The sequence below is a fragment of the Amphiura filiformis genome, chromosome 7 (assembly GCF_039555335.1).
Source record: "Amphiura filiformis chromosome 7, Afil_fr2py, whole genome shotgun sequence".
NCBI classification, from domain to species: domain Eukaryota; kingdom Metazoa; phylum Echinodermata; class Ophiuroidea; order Amphilepidida; family Amphiuridae; genus Amphiura; species Amphiura filiformis.
In genome coordinates this window covers 41,146,878-41,164,878 of record NC_092634.1, presented here as the reverse complement: position 1 = coordinate 41,164,878, position 18,001 = coordinate 41,146,878, and the positions used below count along the sequence as shown (strand labels likewise).

The following is an 18,001-nucleotide window of genomic DNA, read 5'->3' as shown; positions in this document are numbered from 1 at the left end:
CCTTTGTGTGATTGATGGGAGTGCTTGGGCTGCTTGGTTTTGCTGATCAGTCTGAGTTTTGCCAGCCGTGCTCGCTGATCTGAAGGTAAGAAAGTAAGGTACATATTATTACTTGTGCGATTTCAGTACATGGTGAAATGTAGTCACGATTATCGCACTTTCAGTTTCCCACGCGTTTGAACGGGAATTGGATTGCGTACTTTTCGATGTCTAGTGAGCAAATTTCTTCAATATTTTGAGAAAATGATGTCAAATTTTCTATTCTATATTGTTTGGTAATAATGTCTTTTGCCAATAGTATGTTTAAAGTTGTAATTTTGTGGTTTTGATCGCAAAGATCGGATATTTTCGTTCCCGATTCGAATTCTGAACCCTTCGCAAGGGTGCCGATTTCGGCAGAACTTTGACGATAATTTTGCCTTTTTTTACACTAAAATGCATTCGATCCTTAATTTTGTTTCAACCGAGTCTTAAATTAGCAAGCACAATAAGGTTGGTACCACTTTTATATACATTGATAAAATTTTTAAGATTTTTTTTCAAGTTTCTAACTGGCGCAAATCGTTAAGTGTGTATTTCCCATTGACATCCAAAATGGGAAATACGAGTCTGATGGACATAGGAACGGCGTCCATGAGACTCAGCGAGTCTAGTGAAATGAGTTGTTTATTATATTGGTTTAGTAAGCTTTAGTGCTTGAAGATTTGACCCTCAATTTTGTTTTTCTCGAATGATAAGATTAGGCATATTATTTTGTTGATGAACTTGTGATTTTGTTGAGCTTTTGTTGTTTCGAGATTGCTGCCCCGCAACTGCCAGCGGTTTAGAACAATAGCTGCCCCAGACTGTGATCATGCGCTTTCAGTTTCCCACGCGTTTGAATGGGAATTGTTTTGCGAACATTCCAAATGTTTGGGGAGTACATTTGCTTTAATATTTTTACAAGTTGTTACGGTGTCTGATCTCCGCCAAACTCCCCCTTTTATAATTCATATCCCCAAATTTTAGTTTTCCCCTTTTGCGAAATGCTTTCCCCTTTTCAATATTTCCCCTTTTAACTTTCCCCTTTTCAAATAGTTCCCCCTTTCGACTTTCCCCTTTTCAAATAGTTCCCCTTTTCGACTTTCCCCTTTTCAAATAGTTCCCCTTTTCGGCTTTCCCCTTTTCAAATAGTTCCCCTTTTCGACTTTCCCCCTTTTCAAATAGTTCCCCCTTTTCGAATTTCCCCCTTTTCATATAGTTTCCCCATTTTCGAATTCCCCCTTTTCATATAGTTTCCCCTTTTCGAATTTCCCCTTTTCATATAGTGCCCCTTTTCGAATTTCCCCTTTTCATATAGTTCCCCTTTTCGACTTACCCCTTTTCAAATAGTTTCTCCCTTTTCGACTTTCCCCTTTTCAAATAGTTTCCCCTTTTCGACTTTCCCCTTTTCATATAGTTTCCCCCTTTTCGAATCCCCCCTTTTCAAACTGCTTTCCCCCTTTTTCAAATATTTCCCCTTTTAACTTTCCCCCTTTTCAAATAGTTCCCCCTTTTCGACTTTCCCCCTTTTCAAATAGTTCCCCCTTTTCGACTTTCCCCCTTTTCAAATAGTTCCCCGTTTTCGAATTACCCCTTTACAAATAATACCCTTTTTATTTTCACCCATTTTGTAAAATTAATAGTTCCCCTTTTTACAAATAATCCCTTTTAACTTTCCTCCGCTTTTCACAAATAGGTTCCCATTTTAAATAGTTTCTCCCTTTTTAAATAATACTCCCTTTTGTTTTTAATACTCCTTTTTGTTTGGGTACTCCCGTTTTTCCGTGCGTAGGCTTTACCAGTAAGCCTGGACCCTGGAGAGTACCGTGCACTCACTAGAGCTCATTTCGCTACATCCATTATTGGAAAGGCGTTCTACATGAATTTGGATACCAACGTAGGTAGATTTATAGCCTGTTGTGCAAGCGCCGCTAAATTCAATGGGTTAGGGATCCGTCAACTTTTATGCACGTTTATAGAGGGGCTGTACAAAGAGCAAATCCGATATGATTGATAAACCAAATGATGTTCAGAATGTTAAACGGGTGAAATGGCATGCATAAATATTTATGCTGGTCAAATTCATAGCAATGATGTTTGAAAGTCTGTGAAGAACTTGTCTATAAACAGGGATATGTCAGAGACAACAAACAACTGGCTGCCATTGTTACAGAAGCCTAGATAATAAGAATTGTTTGTGCTATATAATTATTCAAAAGTTTTTCTAAAGTTAGCACCAAAGTTTAAAACAAGCGGTCTTAACAGTGAAATGACAATAAAAGCATACATTTATAAAACGGGCCTGGACAAAATGGGCATTGCATATTTATGACAAGTGTGGCTGTGTGATTTTATGCAACTTTATTTTTAAGCCAGTTCCGAGTAATTTTCTCTATTCTTTGTTTGTCACCAATCCCGTTAACAATAAAAATGTGCTTTCTAATCAAAGGCTCTATGGCGTATATTCAATTGACCAGACAAATGAACCAGGGACTTCGGTCAGTGGTGCACGCCTCAAAAATCCAAAAAGAATTAGTAGGCCCTATAATGTTAGATGAAGAATTAAGTAGCAATTAAGGGGTACCGGTACTACACCCTGCCCAATTTTGTGCCTATTTTTGCATTTTTCTCAAAAATTATGGCGCATTGGGGACAAGTAAGATATGTATATTATAGGGGCAAGGACTACAACTACTGCACTGGAAATTTTATTTCAGCACAGCCAACAGTTGTGGAGTTACAGTCAAAAATGAGGGAAAACCATTATTTGATCAATAAATCAATGACTACTTGCTTTGTGTTGCTGTATTTTCAGTACAGTAGTTGTAGTCCTTGCCCCTATAATATACATACGGTATCTTACTTTACACCAATGTGCTATAATTTTTTTTTTTTTTTTAAAATAGGAGCAAAATTGGACAGGGGTGTAGTATCCCCTTAAGCCTAGTCTTTTTTTAAAGTCGAGACAAGTCCAAAATAATAACGATTAATAAGCCAATCTAATTGATTCGAATTCCAATCTCCTGGCCTTTTCCTGGGTCTTTATTTAGTTGCATGATATAATTCAGATTATGATTTTTCTTAAATGTAGATCTATATCCTATAGAATTCATAAATTACATAATAAGTATCATTTTATTCATTTTATTTAACTCAAGAATTTGTATCAGACAATCACGTGCTTTCAACGTGTAGGCCGGACCTATTGCAATATCGAAGTACATGGGACGTGAATGCACGGTACTATAGATGGTCCGTGCCTATGCATCGTGAGAAGGGGAATAAAAAAAAGGGAGTAAAAAAAAAAGGGAATAAAAAAATAAGGGAGAAACTATTTAATGGGGGAAAAATCTGTAAAATGGTATTATGTAAAAGGTGAAAAGAAAATTGAAAAGGGGGAAACTATATGAAAAGGGGGAAACTATATGAAAAGGGGAAATTCGAAAAGGGGGATACTATATGAAAAAGGGGGAAATTCGAAAAGGGGGAACTATATGAAAAGGGGGAAATTCGAAAAGGGGGAAACTGTATGAAAAGGGGGAAAATCGAAAAGGGGGAAACTATATGAAAAAAAAAAAAAAAAAAAGGGGGAAACTATATGAAAAGGGGGAAATTCGAAAAGGGGGAAAAGGGGAAATTCGAAAAGGGGGAAACTATATGAAAAGGGGGAAATTCGAAAATGGGGAAACTATTTGAAAAGGGGGAAAGTCGAAAAGGGGGAACTATTTGAAAAGGGGAAAGTCGAAAAGGGGGAACTATTTGAAAAGGGGGAAAGTCGAAAAGGGGAACTATTTAAAAGGGGGAAAGTCGAAAAGGGGAACTATTTGAAAAGGGGAAAGTTAAAAGGGGGAAATATTTGCAAAGGGGGAAAGCAGTTTCGCAAAAAGGGGGAAAACTGAAAAATTGGGGATATGAATTATAAAAGGGGGAGTTTGGCGGAGATCAGACACCGTAAGTTGTCGTCGAATGTTCTATTTTATATTGTTTGGCAATAATGTATTTTGCCAATAGTAGGTCCAAAGTTGTGTTTTTGATCACAAAGATCGGATATTTTTTATTCCCGATGAACTATGACGACAGTTTTGCCTTGTTGGACACTAAAATGCATTCGAGTCATTAATTAACAAGCGCACTATTGGGTACCAATTTTAAATACATTGACGATATATAAAAGAAATTTTCAAATCTCTGATCTTCGCAAATCGTTAAAGGAACACTCCGGCAATTACATCATTGTGCCTTATATGTTAGAAAAACAATTATCAATCACGAATCACCGGGTTTTATTTAAAACAAACTCATATTGACCATAAAAACGAATAAAAACAGCCGGGTCTCAACACACGATATTCAAAATTCCCGCGCCAAAATTACCTGTGGCAATTGACGTCATGGTTGTACTCATGGAGCTATTAAAGATGGAGAGGCAATAGATTATGTAACGCATTGTTACCTTGTGCCGATTTGAAATCTGACAAGCTATTCATCGAAAGGTACCTTTTGTTTGGGACAAAGGGCTTCCGCCATTAAATCGGTAAGCTGACCCGACAGTGTATTAACGCTTTACCTAGCCGGCTACTGTCAATAAGTGATCAAACGAAAGTCGCGTGAAAGCGCTTACTGGAACGAAAAGTACCCTTTGTTACCATAACACTCAAGCACAAAAGGCACACATTAGCAGCTGTTGAACAATTCGTTGTCACCCCACTGACTGTAGTTGCTTCATTTAAATAAATTGAATGCGCTTGCTGAATGATTACACATCAAGGCTGCCATGTCTGCATGTCTATAGTACTGTATAATGGTAATAGCTACGTATACATGTAACATAATAAGTATACTGGTATAGACCTATATAAAAGTCGTTTCACAAATTGACATTTTATTTTATTTTAAGAAGGAGAATGTCATAAACAGTGGCGTACTGAAGGGGGGGGCAGCTCTTTTGTGAGAGGTCTTCGGCCCTGATTTGGTAAAATGATCTAACTTGAAATTAAAATCACTGTTTCGAGAAAAAGAGCTTTAAAGTTTGAACACTTGACGTTTTTCTTTTTGAATAAAATAAATTATTAAACAGATCGAATGTCTTAGAAAATATAAAAATCTCATTATTTGGTGGCATGGTGGTGATTTTAGGATGTCACCAATGGAAAGAGCGCCCTCACATTACCCATGATATGGATTTATCTCAAAATGTCCAAATTTCAAGTTAGATCGTTTTACCAAATCAGGGTCGTCTTGGGAGGCATGAGGGAGGAAGAGGTGGAGGAGGGGACATGAACAATGAGAGGGGGGCTGGAGGAAGAGAGAAAGAGGAAGAAATGAAGAGACATATATAAATAGAAGTAAATGAATAGAAAGGTAAGGAAAATGATAGGAATGAGAGGGGAGAAAAGTATGAGGGGATGGAGACGGGAAGGGAGATAAGAAGAGGGAGTGATACTTTAGCAAGGAAAGAATAAGTACAGAGAAAGGAAAAGAAAGGAATGACAAATAAATGTAGGCCTTATAATAATTATTATAGAAACTAAACATAGCCGAGGTTTTGGAGGCGCGAATTAAAACCCAAACAGCATAGTGTAGAGCGGAATAGACTGGCAAGCGACCTCCCAGGAGAGACGTGGGAGGTCTCTACATTCGTAACATTTGTCTTGAAAAAGCTAAATGATAATGATGTTTGAGGAAAAGCCGACGATCAATTGACAATTTTGACCTTTCATATTGAAGATATGGATTTTTTCCTAAAAAGACCTAATTTTTTTGGCGTTTTGGGAAAAAAAATCCATATCTTCAATACGAAAGGTTAATATTTTCAATTGATCGTCGGCTTTTCATCCCACCTACATACACTTTAAGTATACATCATCAGATTTATAAAGTTTACTTTGAGTACTGTTAAATATCAAAAATATCAATTTTTACTTCGTATTCAGAATGCAATTCGATATGTCTGATGTGCTCTAATGTCCCACAATAAATACTGTCCAAACGTTCATACCCCATCCCTTAAGTACATCATTAGATTTATTCGATTAGATCGCCCTACACTACAAGCACATTGCACTAATACCTGTGTATGTCGGCAAACATAGATTGATTAATCTTACAGGTGCAAGTGATCAGCCTTTCTTTGATGCATAGGTACCGAGTGAACGTTGTAGTGCATGGCGATACATTCAAAATTGTATTCCTCTATTGCTATGGTATTTAATCCGATTAATTACGTAACTTCTACGGCGAATAAAGTTTGACAGTACTTGTTTCGATCATAAACTAGCCTCGATTTAGCATCGATCGATGCGATCGATCTCATTTGTGCTTTCACTCAGTGATGCCAACGCCGCGCCTTAGGCGCACAATTGGGCTACTTGGTGATCACTTGCCGCTACTCAAAAAAGCATGCCGCTACTTGTCTAAAATTGGGCTACTTTTGCCAGTCTCAGGCCGCGGCACTAATTTGATGTATTTTCCTTTCAATTTAGCCGATTTATAAAGGTTTTGAGTCTTTGAAGCCCCAAATTGAAATTACAATGGGTTTGTGACCATTTATAATTGATCGGTCAGTAACTTCCCAGTAAGTACCGGAAGTTTCAAAGTCAAGTGCTTTTCCGCCCAATTGGGTGTTTTGCGTTCTAAATTCGGGTAAATCCGCCCAAATATCCGGTATTGGGCGCTTTTAAAAATTGGGCTACTTGAGAATCCTTTACCGCGGCCTGGCGAGTCAATGCGCCGCGCCTTGACACTGAAAAGTTTTGGCAACACTGCTTTCACTTTGTCTTATCTACTTGCAGGTAATGGAACCATCTAAATCGACTGAAAACCTCGCTCCCAAAATGTCTAGTGAAAACGGTCGAATTCAACTGGTGCTGGTAGTAATCGCAGTGGTGGTTGCCGTTGTTGCCTTGGTTGTAGCATGTGTGGGTCTCAGCCTCAAAGGAACCACTCAAATCACGATACCAGACTACGCGAATGGTGGAGTACCATCATCATTATCATCATCAGGTATGGCTTTTCAATTCAAGATTGGGATTGCATATGGTTAAATTTAAAAAAAAATTCTATTCAAGTGTTAGTTTGGTCAAATGAGGGCAATTAATAAAGGTGAGTTGACATGTGTTTTTTATGTTTTTGAAGGTATAGTTAACTTGCTTTGAGTAAAGACACCGCTTAGGGAGCGATCGTTATTTATGGCAGGGGGGAATGGGTAAATTTAGGGGGAACGCGAAATTTTTTGAGGTCTTGAGGGGGAACCTGAAATTTTTATTTTAACCAGGAGGGGGATTGTTAAATTTTAAATGGAGAAAATTGGGAAAACAAGGGGGAACGCGAAAATTTTGAGCGGACGCGAGGGGGGAACGCGAAATTTTTTGTCGATATTTTTGCCAAAACACCCATTCCCCCCCTGCCGTAAATAACGATCGGTCCCTTATTTTGCTCTGCGTTTGTTATTTTATTTGCTATGTCGAGAGCTATCTGAACTTGCGTTCAGTTAATTTTGAATTTGCTTTTAAACTACAGCATGTATTTATATTATGTCTGTAGGCTGAAGAAGAGTAAATGTCGGTTGTTTTTGTCTTTTTGGTTTTGTTTATCTATATATTTTATATGTGCACAATGATTTTCATCCCTTCCAAGTGTACTTTTGTTATTGTTTTCCTGACACTTCTGTGGGCTCTGCACTGGAATTTTTGGCCATCGAACTTTGCCCGTTTGTGCCTACATTGGTTGTTTGGTTTAACGTGCTTGGATTGCCAATGATCCCTGTTTTTGCAGGTTTAACACTTCTGTGGGCCTTGGAATTTGTGATATTTGGCTATCAAACTTTACCTACTTCTATGCCTACATTGTTTGTTTTTTTGTCTCCCTCTGCGTACCGTCTAGTCTGTAATTTACTATTCCTCACGTCAAGTTGGTGTACCTTACTCGTTTTTCCAGTTCATATATTCAAGGTATCCTCTTGTATCATTTATTGATCCTTGATGTGTTTTGTGTCCTCCTTCATTGGATCACCATTACCCACTTTTTCATGTTGTCATTGTCATTCTTCTTTAGGAACTTCCAGCGGCAAGATTTGGTCGATTGCAATTGGACATGCCAACTACAATGAAGCGTATATGTAAGTACTGACTGACTGAGTGAAAAAAAAAGTAAATGAATGAATGGACGCGTGAATAAAATCTAATAAACCGAGTAAATGAATGGATGGATGGAGAGATGAAGAAAGGAAGGACTTATTTCTTATCAGGTTCCCTAATTCCCCAATGTTACCCTATACGCAGGTTTATTTAATATAATTACCATCTGTCAGCAGCATGGTCAGGACATAGTTTCTTAACCTCAATATGTTTGTACATTCATTGAATGACCTTTGAATGTCGTGGGTACGGTACCAAACCTTATACTTAACAACTTTAGGTCAGAATTTGGATAATGCTCTGAAATATAGTGTTTTTGTGATTCTTTTAATTACAAACTGATGCTGTGTTTTATGTATTTCTTTTTTTTTAGCGATGAGAAAACGGGCACTTTGAAAGGTTTCCTTATTGATATTGCGAATGCAGGTAAGAGAATGGACATGCACAGCATACCATGCAAAAAGGAATCATTGCAAATTAATTTGTTATAGAGGTACTATCAGCGATTTACTATATAGATCAGATAATCTAAACAGTACGACTGCACCAAAAAGACGAAAGGTCAACATTTTCTAATGATCGTCACCTTTCCCTCCCAGCTACATACACTTTTAAGTACATATAATTAGATTTATAAATTTTATTTCGAGGACTGTTAAATATGAAATAAAAAAATATTAATTTGCCATAAAATTTGTATTATATTGCCAATTTCATAAAATAAGAACTATTTAATATCAGGAGGGCATTTCTCATATTCAGAACGCATTCAATAGGTCGGATATGCTCATGTCCCACAAAAAATGCTGTGCAAACGTGGCTATCCGAGCCCTTAAGCCACATTCCTAGATAATTAAAACCTTTCTGACAATACTGGTTGTCTTCCTGTCAGAAGAATATAGGTCTCAAATGATTAAGAGTGACGCTAATTCTATGTGTTAACAATTTCATTCACATTTATAGTATGAATAATATTAATAAGGACCTTAATTGGAGCCTTGTGGTACACCCAATGGATATGTTTTGTTTGGTTCAAATGATTTTTTAAGACTAAATATTATCACAACCACATCAATAGTTTTACCAATCATGTACCGTCATGGACCGTCCTTTATTCACAATAATGATTATTTCATGTGCAACAGTGTTGGTGTGTTCGTCTCGGAATACACATACAGGGTTCAAAAGAAATAACTCCCCCCTTAAAATTACTAAACATTTCTTTGCATAACTTGACATACATCAGGTTGATTTGAAAATTTTAAAAACCTGTGAATAGACGAATCTTTTTGCTACCCTCCCAATTTTCTTCTTTTTGAAAATCATTTTTTGTTAGTCAAAATTATCACATTTTCAAAATGATGCTTTCAGAAAAAGTTGCACTTTTCAACATCAATACATGTAATGTACAAAAACGTTTTCGATATCAATGTGATCAATGGTTTGATTGATTTACTTGTTAGTTAATTTTCTTAAATTTTATGTGTCCGAGTACTCGGTCACCCATGCAATCATCTTTCAGTATAAAACAATGATTCATTGACATGAATTTTGACATGATTGGGGTTTTCAGTCGGTGTTTCAAAAATGGTAAAATCACTATATAGAGTAGAAATAAGGTTTGTAGTGTTATGCTTATTTCTTTCGTTGGCTAGAAGAGATGACAATTTTACTTGCAAATGGTAGACTGAAACAGTTGCAAAGATCTATAGCAACGCCTCTCCTGAATAAAGGCGTACATAACAAAGAAGAAATGGCCAACAAATATTGGAGGTTGGAAGTCAGCATCCAGCCAATTAACTGCATGCAGCCAATCTCTTGTGGCCACATCATGAGTGTTACACCTCTATCCAAGAAAGCCATCATTTTAAATCAAAATGCAAGATGCTTCAACTGACCCAATACAGGTAAATGTTCACCCTTTTGGTCAAATTTATGCGTGGAGAGCTCATTTTTCCTTCCTAGTGATTTTATCATTTTGAAGAAACTGCTGATTAAAAACTTCAAAGAAAATCTTATTTTACGCCAAAATTAACTCCAACAAATCTTTGTTTTGCACTGAATGATGGTTGTATGGGTGCCTAAAGGATCAGAGACAGAAAGGTGAAGGAAAAAAACAAGAATTAAATCAACCTTAACATTAATATTGAGAACGTTTTGTACATAATGTGGTAAAGTGCAACTTTTTCTGAAAGCATCATTTTTGGAAAATGTGATTATTTTTGACCAAAAATATTGTTTTTGCAAATGAAACAACTTTGGGAGGATTGAAAAACGATTCCTCTATTCACAGCTTTTTGAATTTTTCAAATCAACAAAATATATGTCAAGTTATGCAAAGAAATGTTTTGTAATTTTAAGGGGGGAGTTATTTCTTTTGAACCCTGTATATATATATATTCATTTTTAAGCAATGATGTATTCCACTCCCACACAGGGGATGTACATGACTGGAGTCGGATAAGCCCATTTGAAATTAGCACTGCCTTCTGGAAGATTCCATGTCATATCGTCCATATATAGGGGGTGTATTGATTTCAACTGGAATAGTTTAATTAAACCCGCATTGCTTTTCCTCTTCATATAGTTTGCAAATACGGCAATAAGAACTGCCGTATTGTGTACGACGTCTGGACACATTGTTGGAACTCAGAATCGGGACAGGTTTCACGTGGAGGACTCGGTCTTATGAGTGATTGGTACGATGCATGCACAGGTAGGGATACGTTTTAGCAACATAAACAAGTTAAACGACGGGGGGTGCTTAGAATCTAATGAGCCATAGGTAAAGGCAAAATGTTACAGGATTAATGCGGTGAGAATTTGGTTGAGAACAAATCAACTGATGACCTAGGCTAATGACATTTTATAATGTGACCGTTTGTAATCTGTCACTTGTGCAATATAACTTGTGACCGTACACCACGAATGAGCCGTCAATTCAGCCCCGGTCAATTTTGTTTTCGTGTTTAGAAAATAATTATATATCATAAGCTTTAAAATGGTATATCATTTGACTTTAAACGATATCCAGAAGCGGGGTTGTAGTTTGTTGAACTTTGCTCTTTCAACAAAATGGTATCCTTTTTCGGTTTTACATGCGTCTTTTTCCACATAAATATGGAAAACATAAATATCAAACAGTCATAATTGGCTGTAATTTCAAATCAACCCCAAGTCAACGATGTTCAGGAATTGTTGGTTATACATACCATAGAAGATTTGTAACCCACCACTTGAACAGTTAGCCAAAGCAACAAAGACTAGAGCTATTTAAAAATTATATATATATATATATATAGGTAGAAGCTTATCATATCCTCTTCAACAATAGGATTATTGATTGGTTTAAAAGGTGTTTGACTGGCGCTATCAAAATGAGATACATGTCGCACCAAATTGAGGTACCTATGAATACGACCTTCATGCACATTTTACACTATAACTTGAAATACAATTTGGGACATTTACGACTCATTCGTGGGGTACGGTCACATTTGCGTAATACTTACTGCATTCATGCAGTTCATCAAGTGTGTAATACATTTGGTTATTGTTGGATTCAGGGAAGATTGCACCGTAAATTAATATTTAATTGGTTAAAAGACATGCAACGAAACGCTGCGTCTATAGCTTGTACACTGTTACGAAAGTGATAAGAACGTGCAATATTGAGGTTCTCAGAAAACAAAGTTGTACTACATGTATATGGCAGGGTGTAAACGCAATGGAGATGCCGCAGGAGGTGTGCGCTGTGCGCTATTTTGGCATAGTGTGTTGCGTTGCCTAGCGGGTATGTTGGAACGTCTTTGTTCGTGCTGCGTAGCGGGTGTGTTGGAACGGTTTTGTTCGCAATCAATTTATCTTGCATGCTGGAAAATTATCTGGCCATAATTATTTTTTCTTGTAGGTTGGTATGGAACCTATGACAGATACCGAACCTTTACATTCTCTGACCCATACGGCAGAGGTGATCCTGAATCCTTGTATGCAAAACCCGGTAGCCCTCTGGTGACATCATGGAGAGAAATGGCTGGGAAGAAGATTGGTATTCTTGATGGCTGGTGGACTGATGAGATTTGCTTGAATCGCAATGCTGACAGGTTCACATCGGTAAGCCAGTTTAGTTTACAGGCGGTAGAGTGGGTCGTGCGCGTGCATGGATGATGCGTGCTAACCGGGGAGCTGTGTAGGGGGGGGGGGGCGGGGAGGGGGTGAATGTGCCGGGGTGAAAATCCTTAAACATTGCGCACGTGAATATGAGTGTAGCCTATCAGCACTCGGGGCTAGGCCTCAATAATATTACCTGACCGCGTGTTTGTATAGTCCTGTATTTTCACGGCATCTTTTATCTTGCTGAAAACTCACACAAATGGTAATATTTGTTTAATTTCAGGGAACACCTTTCACTTCTGATCGCGTTATACATTATGCTCAGCCAGAAGATCTTGTTGAGGCTGTAATGAATGGAGACGTAAGTGCTAAATATTTTACTGTTCAGTGTTTTCTTACCTACATTTATCCGACAATAACCAGTATTGTTCTCCAGGGATTGTTTTATGGGGAAACCCGACTATAAACCAATGCTTGAGCTATCATTTTCTCTTTTATGCTTTCCAATCTGCAACCAGTTATGTTGCTCAAGAATGAATCCTAAATATTTGATTTTACTATAGATTGACTATGGTTTCCAATCGGAGTCCGGTTATATTGCTCAAGAACTTCAGCGTGTTGAAGGTGATCCAGTCATTCCCTGTGCCGTGCACGGTCCTTCCACCATGACCCGCAAGGTCAACCAGGAATTCTTGAACTGGTGGAATGAAGCACAGAAACGACTGATGGCAACCACAGAATACACAAGAATTTGCCAAGACATGGAAGACCGAGAGGTTCACGGTAAGACGTTAATATATCTTTATGGGCGGCAATAATTGCTTTCTAAGGGCTCTCATAACCAACGATTTGCTGTATAAACTCATACATGTTCTATTGGTCAAATTGGTCGACATTGATTTTGGGAATTTTTTATGGGTTGTTCATGCTCGCACATGAATATTCATGCCCTTGCATGCTTACTTTGTCATTCGTTTAGTCAGAGCCTTGACATGTTCAGGGCATGTTCATGGGTAACTCATGGGCATGACTCGCGGTCAATGTCAAATCTCTCTACTTCCATGCCCATGAGTTCTTTATTCATGGGTAACTCATGGGCATGAATCTTGGTCATTTCTCTACTTGCATAGGGCGTCAATTACATTTTATGGCATGTTCATGCCACATACAAAAGAATCGGAATGTATTACCATGGCATGATTTGCATAGCAACTATTAACGAATTTTTTAACGGGATCCGTCGACAACCAATAAATCTTCTGAAGTAGCTTAAAAATGCTTGATATTTGCAGGGGCGTAACCAGACTTGACCTTCCGGGGGGGGGGGGCAAGCTTTCAAATTTCCCCAATTTCTGAGGAAAAGTTGTAGCATTCCTCACCGCGAGCGGCTTGCCGCGAAGCGTAAAAGGGGTGGGGTCCAGGGGCCCGCCTAAGGGCCCTGGTGGGGTCCCAGGGCAAAGCCCTGAAGCTCCTGGTTTTAGCATATTAGAAGCTAAAAATCATTGTTTCAGAGTGCAAATTTCCTTTCTCTTCCTCTTTTCTTTCCTTTCTCTTCTTCCTTCCCTTTCCTCTTCTTTCCTTTTTTCTTCTCCCTTCCCCTTTCTCTTCTTCCCTCTTTCTTTCCCTTTTTTCTCTTCTCACTTCCCTCTTTTTTCTCCCCTTTTCCCCTTCCCCTCTTTTCCCCTTCCCTATTTTTTGCTCTTCTTCCCAGTTTTTTTGTGTCCGAGGGGGCAGCTTGCCCCCCGGCCCCCACTGGTTACGCCCCTGGATATTTGGGAAACCCCTGCCATTTTCTTTGCAGCAATGTCGATAAATTATGAGTAAAATTAGGAAGCAAAATTACACATGTGTGAAGTTTAGGACTGACGAACATCTGAATGTCCCAAGACCGTAAGCTACTTGTAACTTGTTTGATCATTCTTAAAAGATGGCAGGCTCTTTCAAAGTTCAGCAAATCTTGAACTTCATTAGTTCACACAAGAGTTTGTATAAGGTGCGCAGAAACTTATAATGGTACCCATATGTGTTTTTCCCATTAAGGGACGCACCATTTTATCCTCAGGGGGCATGGGAGTTTGGTTCAGGCGGATTAAAAAAAAGCAAACTTTCGCCGCCTTCGGTGGCCAAAAAAAACCCCATCTGCCTAACCCAAACCTCCATGCCACCCTTAGAATCAAAGGGTGCGTCCCTAACTGACCAGTTGTAGTCCTGTGTAGACTATACATGCACTCAAGGTGAAATGTATACCTTTGCCATTTACTGGGATACAAGTAATAGCAATGTGTGGCTTTAATTAAGTTCATTGTCTACAATAACTCTTATTTTGTTTCTTTCACAGGTCACAAACCTGGTCAGACTGCCGAGGAATACTGTTTCTTATAAAGATATATAAACTAAAGATCCTAGGATCTTTGTAAATAGCAAGACCGAAAAAGCAATTTAATTATATAGAAAATAACCCCCGGAGGGAAATAAAGTGTGCATATTGGTAGAGTAATATTTAATAGTAAGATCGCAGCTGCTCATGTTTGCAGTACTGCGAAGAAATTGTTATAAACACATCACAAGAAATAAGTCCCCCTCTCAACATTTCGTCATAACACCGTGAGGTTAAACCTTTTACCAGTAAAACTAACTTGGAAATACTAAGTGTTGTGTGAAAATGATGTTCATGACTTAATGGCTGAATGAGCGCAAATTGAAGACAAAAACGGCCCATTCAAAAGTCCCAAGTTTATTCATGGCTTGTTACTAATGGAAAACACACGTGGTTGAGTGCAGTTTAAAATGCCCACCAAGTGAACATTTACTCTTGGTTCAGAGCTCAGCACAGCAGTATTCAGACTGTTTATTGTACGTAAAATATTGTATGTAACATATCTACGTTATTTCTATTGCCATTCTATTTCCAGTACTGTTTAAGTTCTAACGAATGTTTGATGACGTAAAATCGATAATATATTTCTGCTGGATATTATATGTAACATTATCGATGTTTCGTCATGAAACATTCGTTAGAACTTAAACATCACTGGAAATAGAATGTCAATAGATTAAATAACGTAGATATGTTACATACAATATTTTACGTACAATACTCGGAGTCTGTATACGACTTTCATTGTAAGGGGCCAGTCCCATTAGGCCTACTGTTGGCAGTTTCTGGCTTCCACTTGGGCTCATTCAGCCATGAAGTCACGGACATCTTTCATTTTCACACAACACTTTAACAGTCATAATTATATCTATTGATACACAATTTTGCATACAGTGTTATGATGAAATGTTAAGAGGGGAACTTATTTCTTGTGATGTGTTTACTAAAATGTCACATATCAAATAAAAGTTCTATTAGAAAAACCAAGAGATTCGGTTGTTGCGACCAACATGTGATTTCATTGTAGTATACTGGTCTCATCATGAAACGTCAAAACACAAGTAATCTGATATCGAGATATTTAAAAGGGCATTTAGTGATCCACAGCCTCATAATCCCACTTTTCTCAACAAAAAAAGTTGAGATTGATCTATTTTCTAAAAATATTGTTCAAACATTTCTCAAGCAATAGGGCCAAGGGGGCCCCTTAGTTTCATAGTATACACATGCGTGACCGGAAAAACACGAAAGATGGTTATTTGCTAAGAATGAATATCACGAATGGCGTTTAGGGGGTCAATAACGCTAGTTGATGCGCGACTAGTGATTTTCAAAACATAGTCAAAACAGGATTTACCCTTTTGAGCAAAAACACCCCTATTCAGGAATTTAGCGCAGTGTTACAGCAAATAGAGGCCCTGCATGTTTTTATCGATTGGCTCCAAACAAAGGATTTGAACCGGTGTCCTTCAGCGTAATTATGGCGCAGTGTAGTCCATTCAATCAAAGGTTGTCAACTTGTCATTAACCTATTTGATCGTTGTGCATTTGCTATGTGTGTGAGACGAACTGTCGCGGTGCTTTTGTTGAATGCATTTGAGTAGTCCGCCATATTTACGGGATGATACGTCATATGCACAACCTCGAGGCCCTGCATGAAATATCGATTGGCTCCAAACAAAGGATTTGAACCGGTGTCCTTCACCGTAGTTATGGCGGAGTGCAGTCCATTCAATCAAATGTTGTCATCAACCTATTTGATCGTAGTGCAGGGTTATGTGTGTGAGACGAACTGTCACGGTAGATTGCAATCATGCTTTTGTTGAATGCATTTGAGTAGTCCGCCATATTTACGGACTGATACGCCACATGCAAGGCCTCTATAAGCAGGATATATATCAGTCGAGGAAACACGCTTTGCGAATTAGGGGGATCAATAAAATGACTCCTAAACGCATCAACTAGCATTTTTGAGCCCCCGAAACGAGATTCGCGCGATTCATTCTCTGAAAAGACCCCCTTTTTCCTGGTCACGCATGTGTACACTATGAAACTTAATTGACCCCATGGCCGTACCCAGCATTCATTTCTTTTTTTCATTCTAAACTACAATGCAGCACATGAGTATTGCCCCATTAGAACGTCCAAAAATGGTTCTATTTGCACAATCCCAATTATCTCGGTGACGCGTGAACAGATTTTGATGACTTGTGCACCATCTTAAAAAAGAAACGTTATGGTTCTTGAATCTAAAAAAACATTTTGATTTTACTGCCGACATTAAATAAACATTTTTAAGTTACATCCCCTAATCCACATAGACTTTTTCTGTTTCTGCGATCAAGCAAAAACTCGGAAATATTGATTTTGAGATATAGCCAAACAAAGGCAATATTTCCTGTTTCCTATTGTTTTGGAAACTCTCTTTAATTGCTCATATCTTTGGAACTGGTTGTTCAATTTCATTGGGGTTTTCTGCAAAATGCAGCTTTGCAAATGCTTTTTACTATCCTATAAGAAACTGAAAATTTATATTAATCCGAGTTCCCCGTGACTCTAAAAATGACCCCAATCCCCTACATGTTCAAATAGAGGGCAAAATTTAAAATGCTCCAAATTCACTTTAAAACATGTCAACTTTATTCGTCTGGATCTAAGGATCACAAAATGATATTTGCGCGTAGCGCGTAGGACATATAATTGCCAAGTTATGAGGCTCCAAGTCCAAGGTCAATACAGGGGTGAAAAAGTTGCTCCGATTTTCGTAAAAATGGATGCAAACTGTTCTTCAAGTTCAAGGGATTCGGGAAAAGAATAGTTTTTACTATCTGCGATGTCAAGTTCAGAAGATGGATGATAAATAAATACAAATTCCATTGAATCCTATGGAATCCTACATATTTTTTTACTCTTTGCTGTGTAACATGCTAACTAGACATCGCAGATAGTGCAAACTATTCTTTTTCTGAAACTTCTTAACTAGGCGAATAATTTGCCACAACATTTACGCAAATTTGAGCAACTTTGACTTTTGACCCATACACAATAAGCCAATCGACCTGCGACCTTTTATGCCCCAGAACTTAACGATAGGTCGTTCACGAACAAGCGTTACATTTCTGGAATCCATGGGACCAGACGCGTAATTTGACATGTTTGAAAGTGTTATTGGAATAAAATTAATTTTACCCCCCATGCGATCCTATGGGGTCATTTGGGGGTAGTTTTGAGGGGCACGGTTGTGCACATGACGTTCCATACCGTAAATATGGCTGACTAATCAAATTCATTCAACAAAACCATGATTGCAATCTACCGCGACAGTTCGTCCCACATACATAACAAATGCACTACG

General features: G+C 38.1%; 1 protein-coding gene across 1 annotated transcript; it reads left to right on the top strand.

Moving 5' to 3' along the window:
- LOC140157172 (uncharacterized) lies at nt 1-14,753 on the top strand. Its single transcript, XM_072180272.1, has 9 exons — nt 1-85; nt 6,813-7,023; nt 8,074-8,137; nt 8,530-8,582; nt 10,744-10,872; nt 12,067-12,269; nt 12,553-12,630; nt 12,833-13,052; nt 14,608-14,753. The coding sequence occupies exons 2-9, from the start codon at nt 6,816-6,818 to the stop codon at nt 14,649-14,651; spliced, it is 999 nt and encodes a 332-aa protein (XP_072036373.1). The 5' UTR covers nt 1-85; nt 6,813-6,815; the 3' UTR covers nt 14,652-14,753.
- Nucleotides 14,754-18,001: the final 3,248 nt, after the last annotated feature.

Bases quoted from the DNA above. Each gene is read 5' to 3' on its own strand.
- LOC140157172 (XM_072180272.1), top strand. From the start codon at position 6,816: ATGGAACCATCTAAATCGACTGAAAACCTCGCTCCCAAAATGTCTAGT. The intron at 10,873-12,066 runs GTAGGGATACGT...TTTTTCTTGTAG, and splicing joins TTGGTACGATGCATGCACAG to GTTGGTATGGAACCTATGAC. The intron at 12,631-12,832 runs GTAAGTGCTAAA...ATTTTACTATAG, and splicing joins AGGCTGTAATGAATGGAGAC to ATTGACTATGGTTTCCAATC.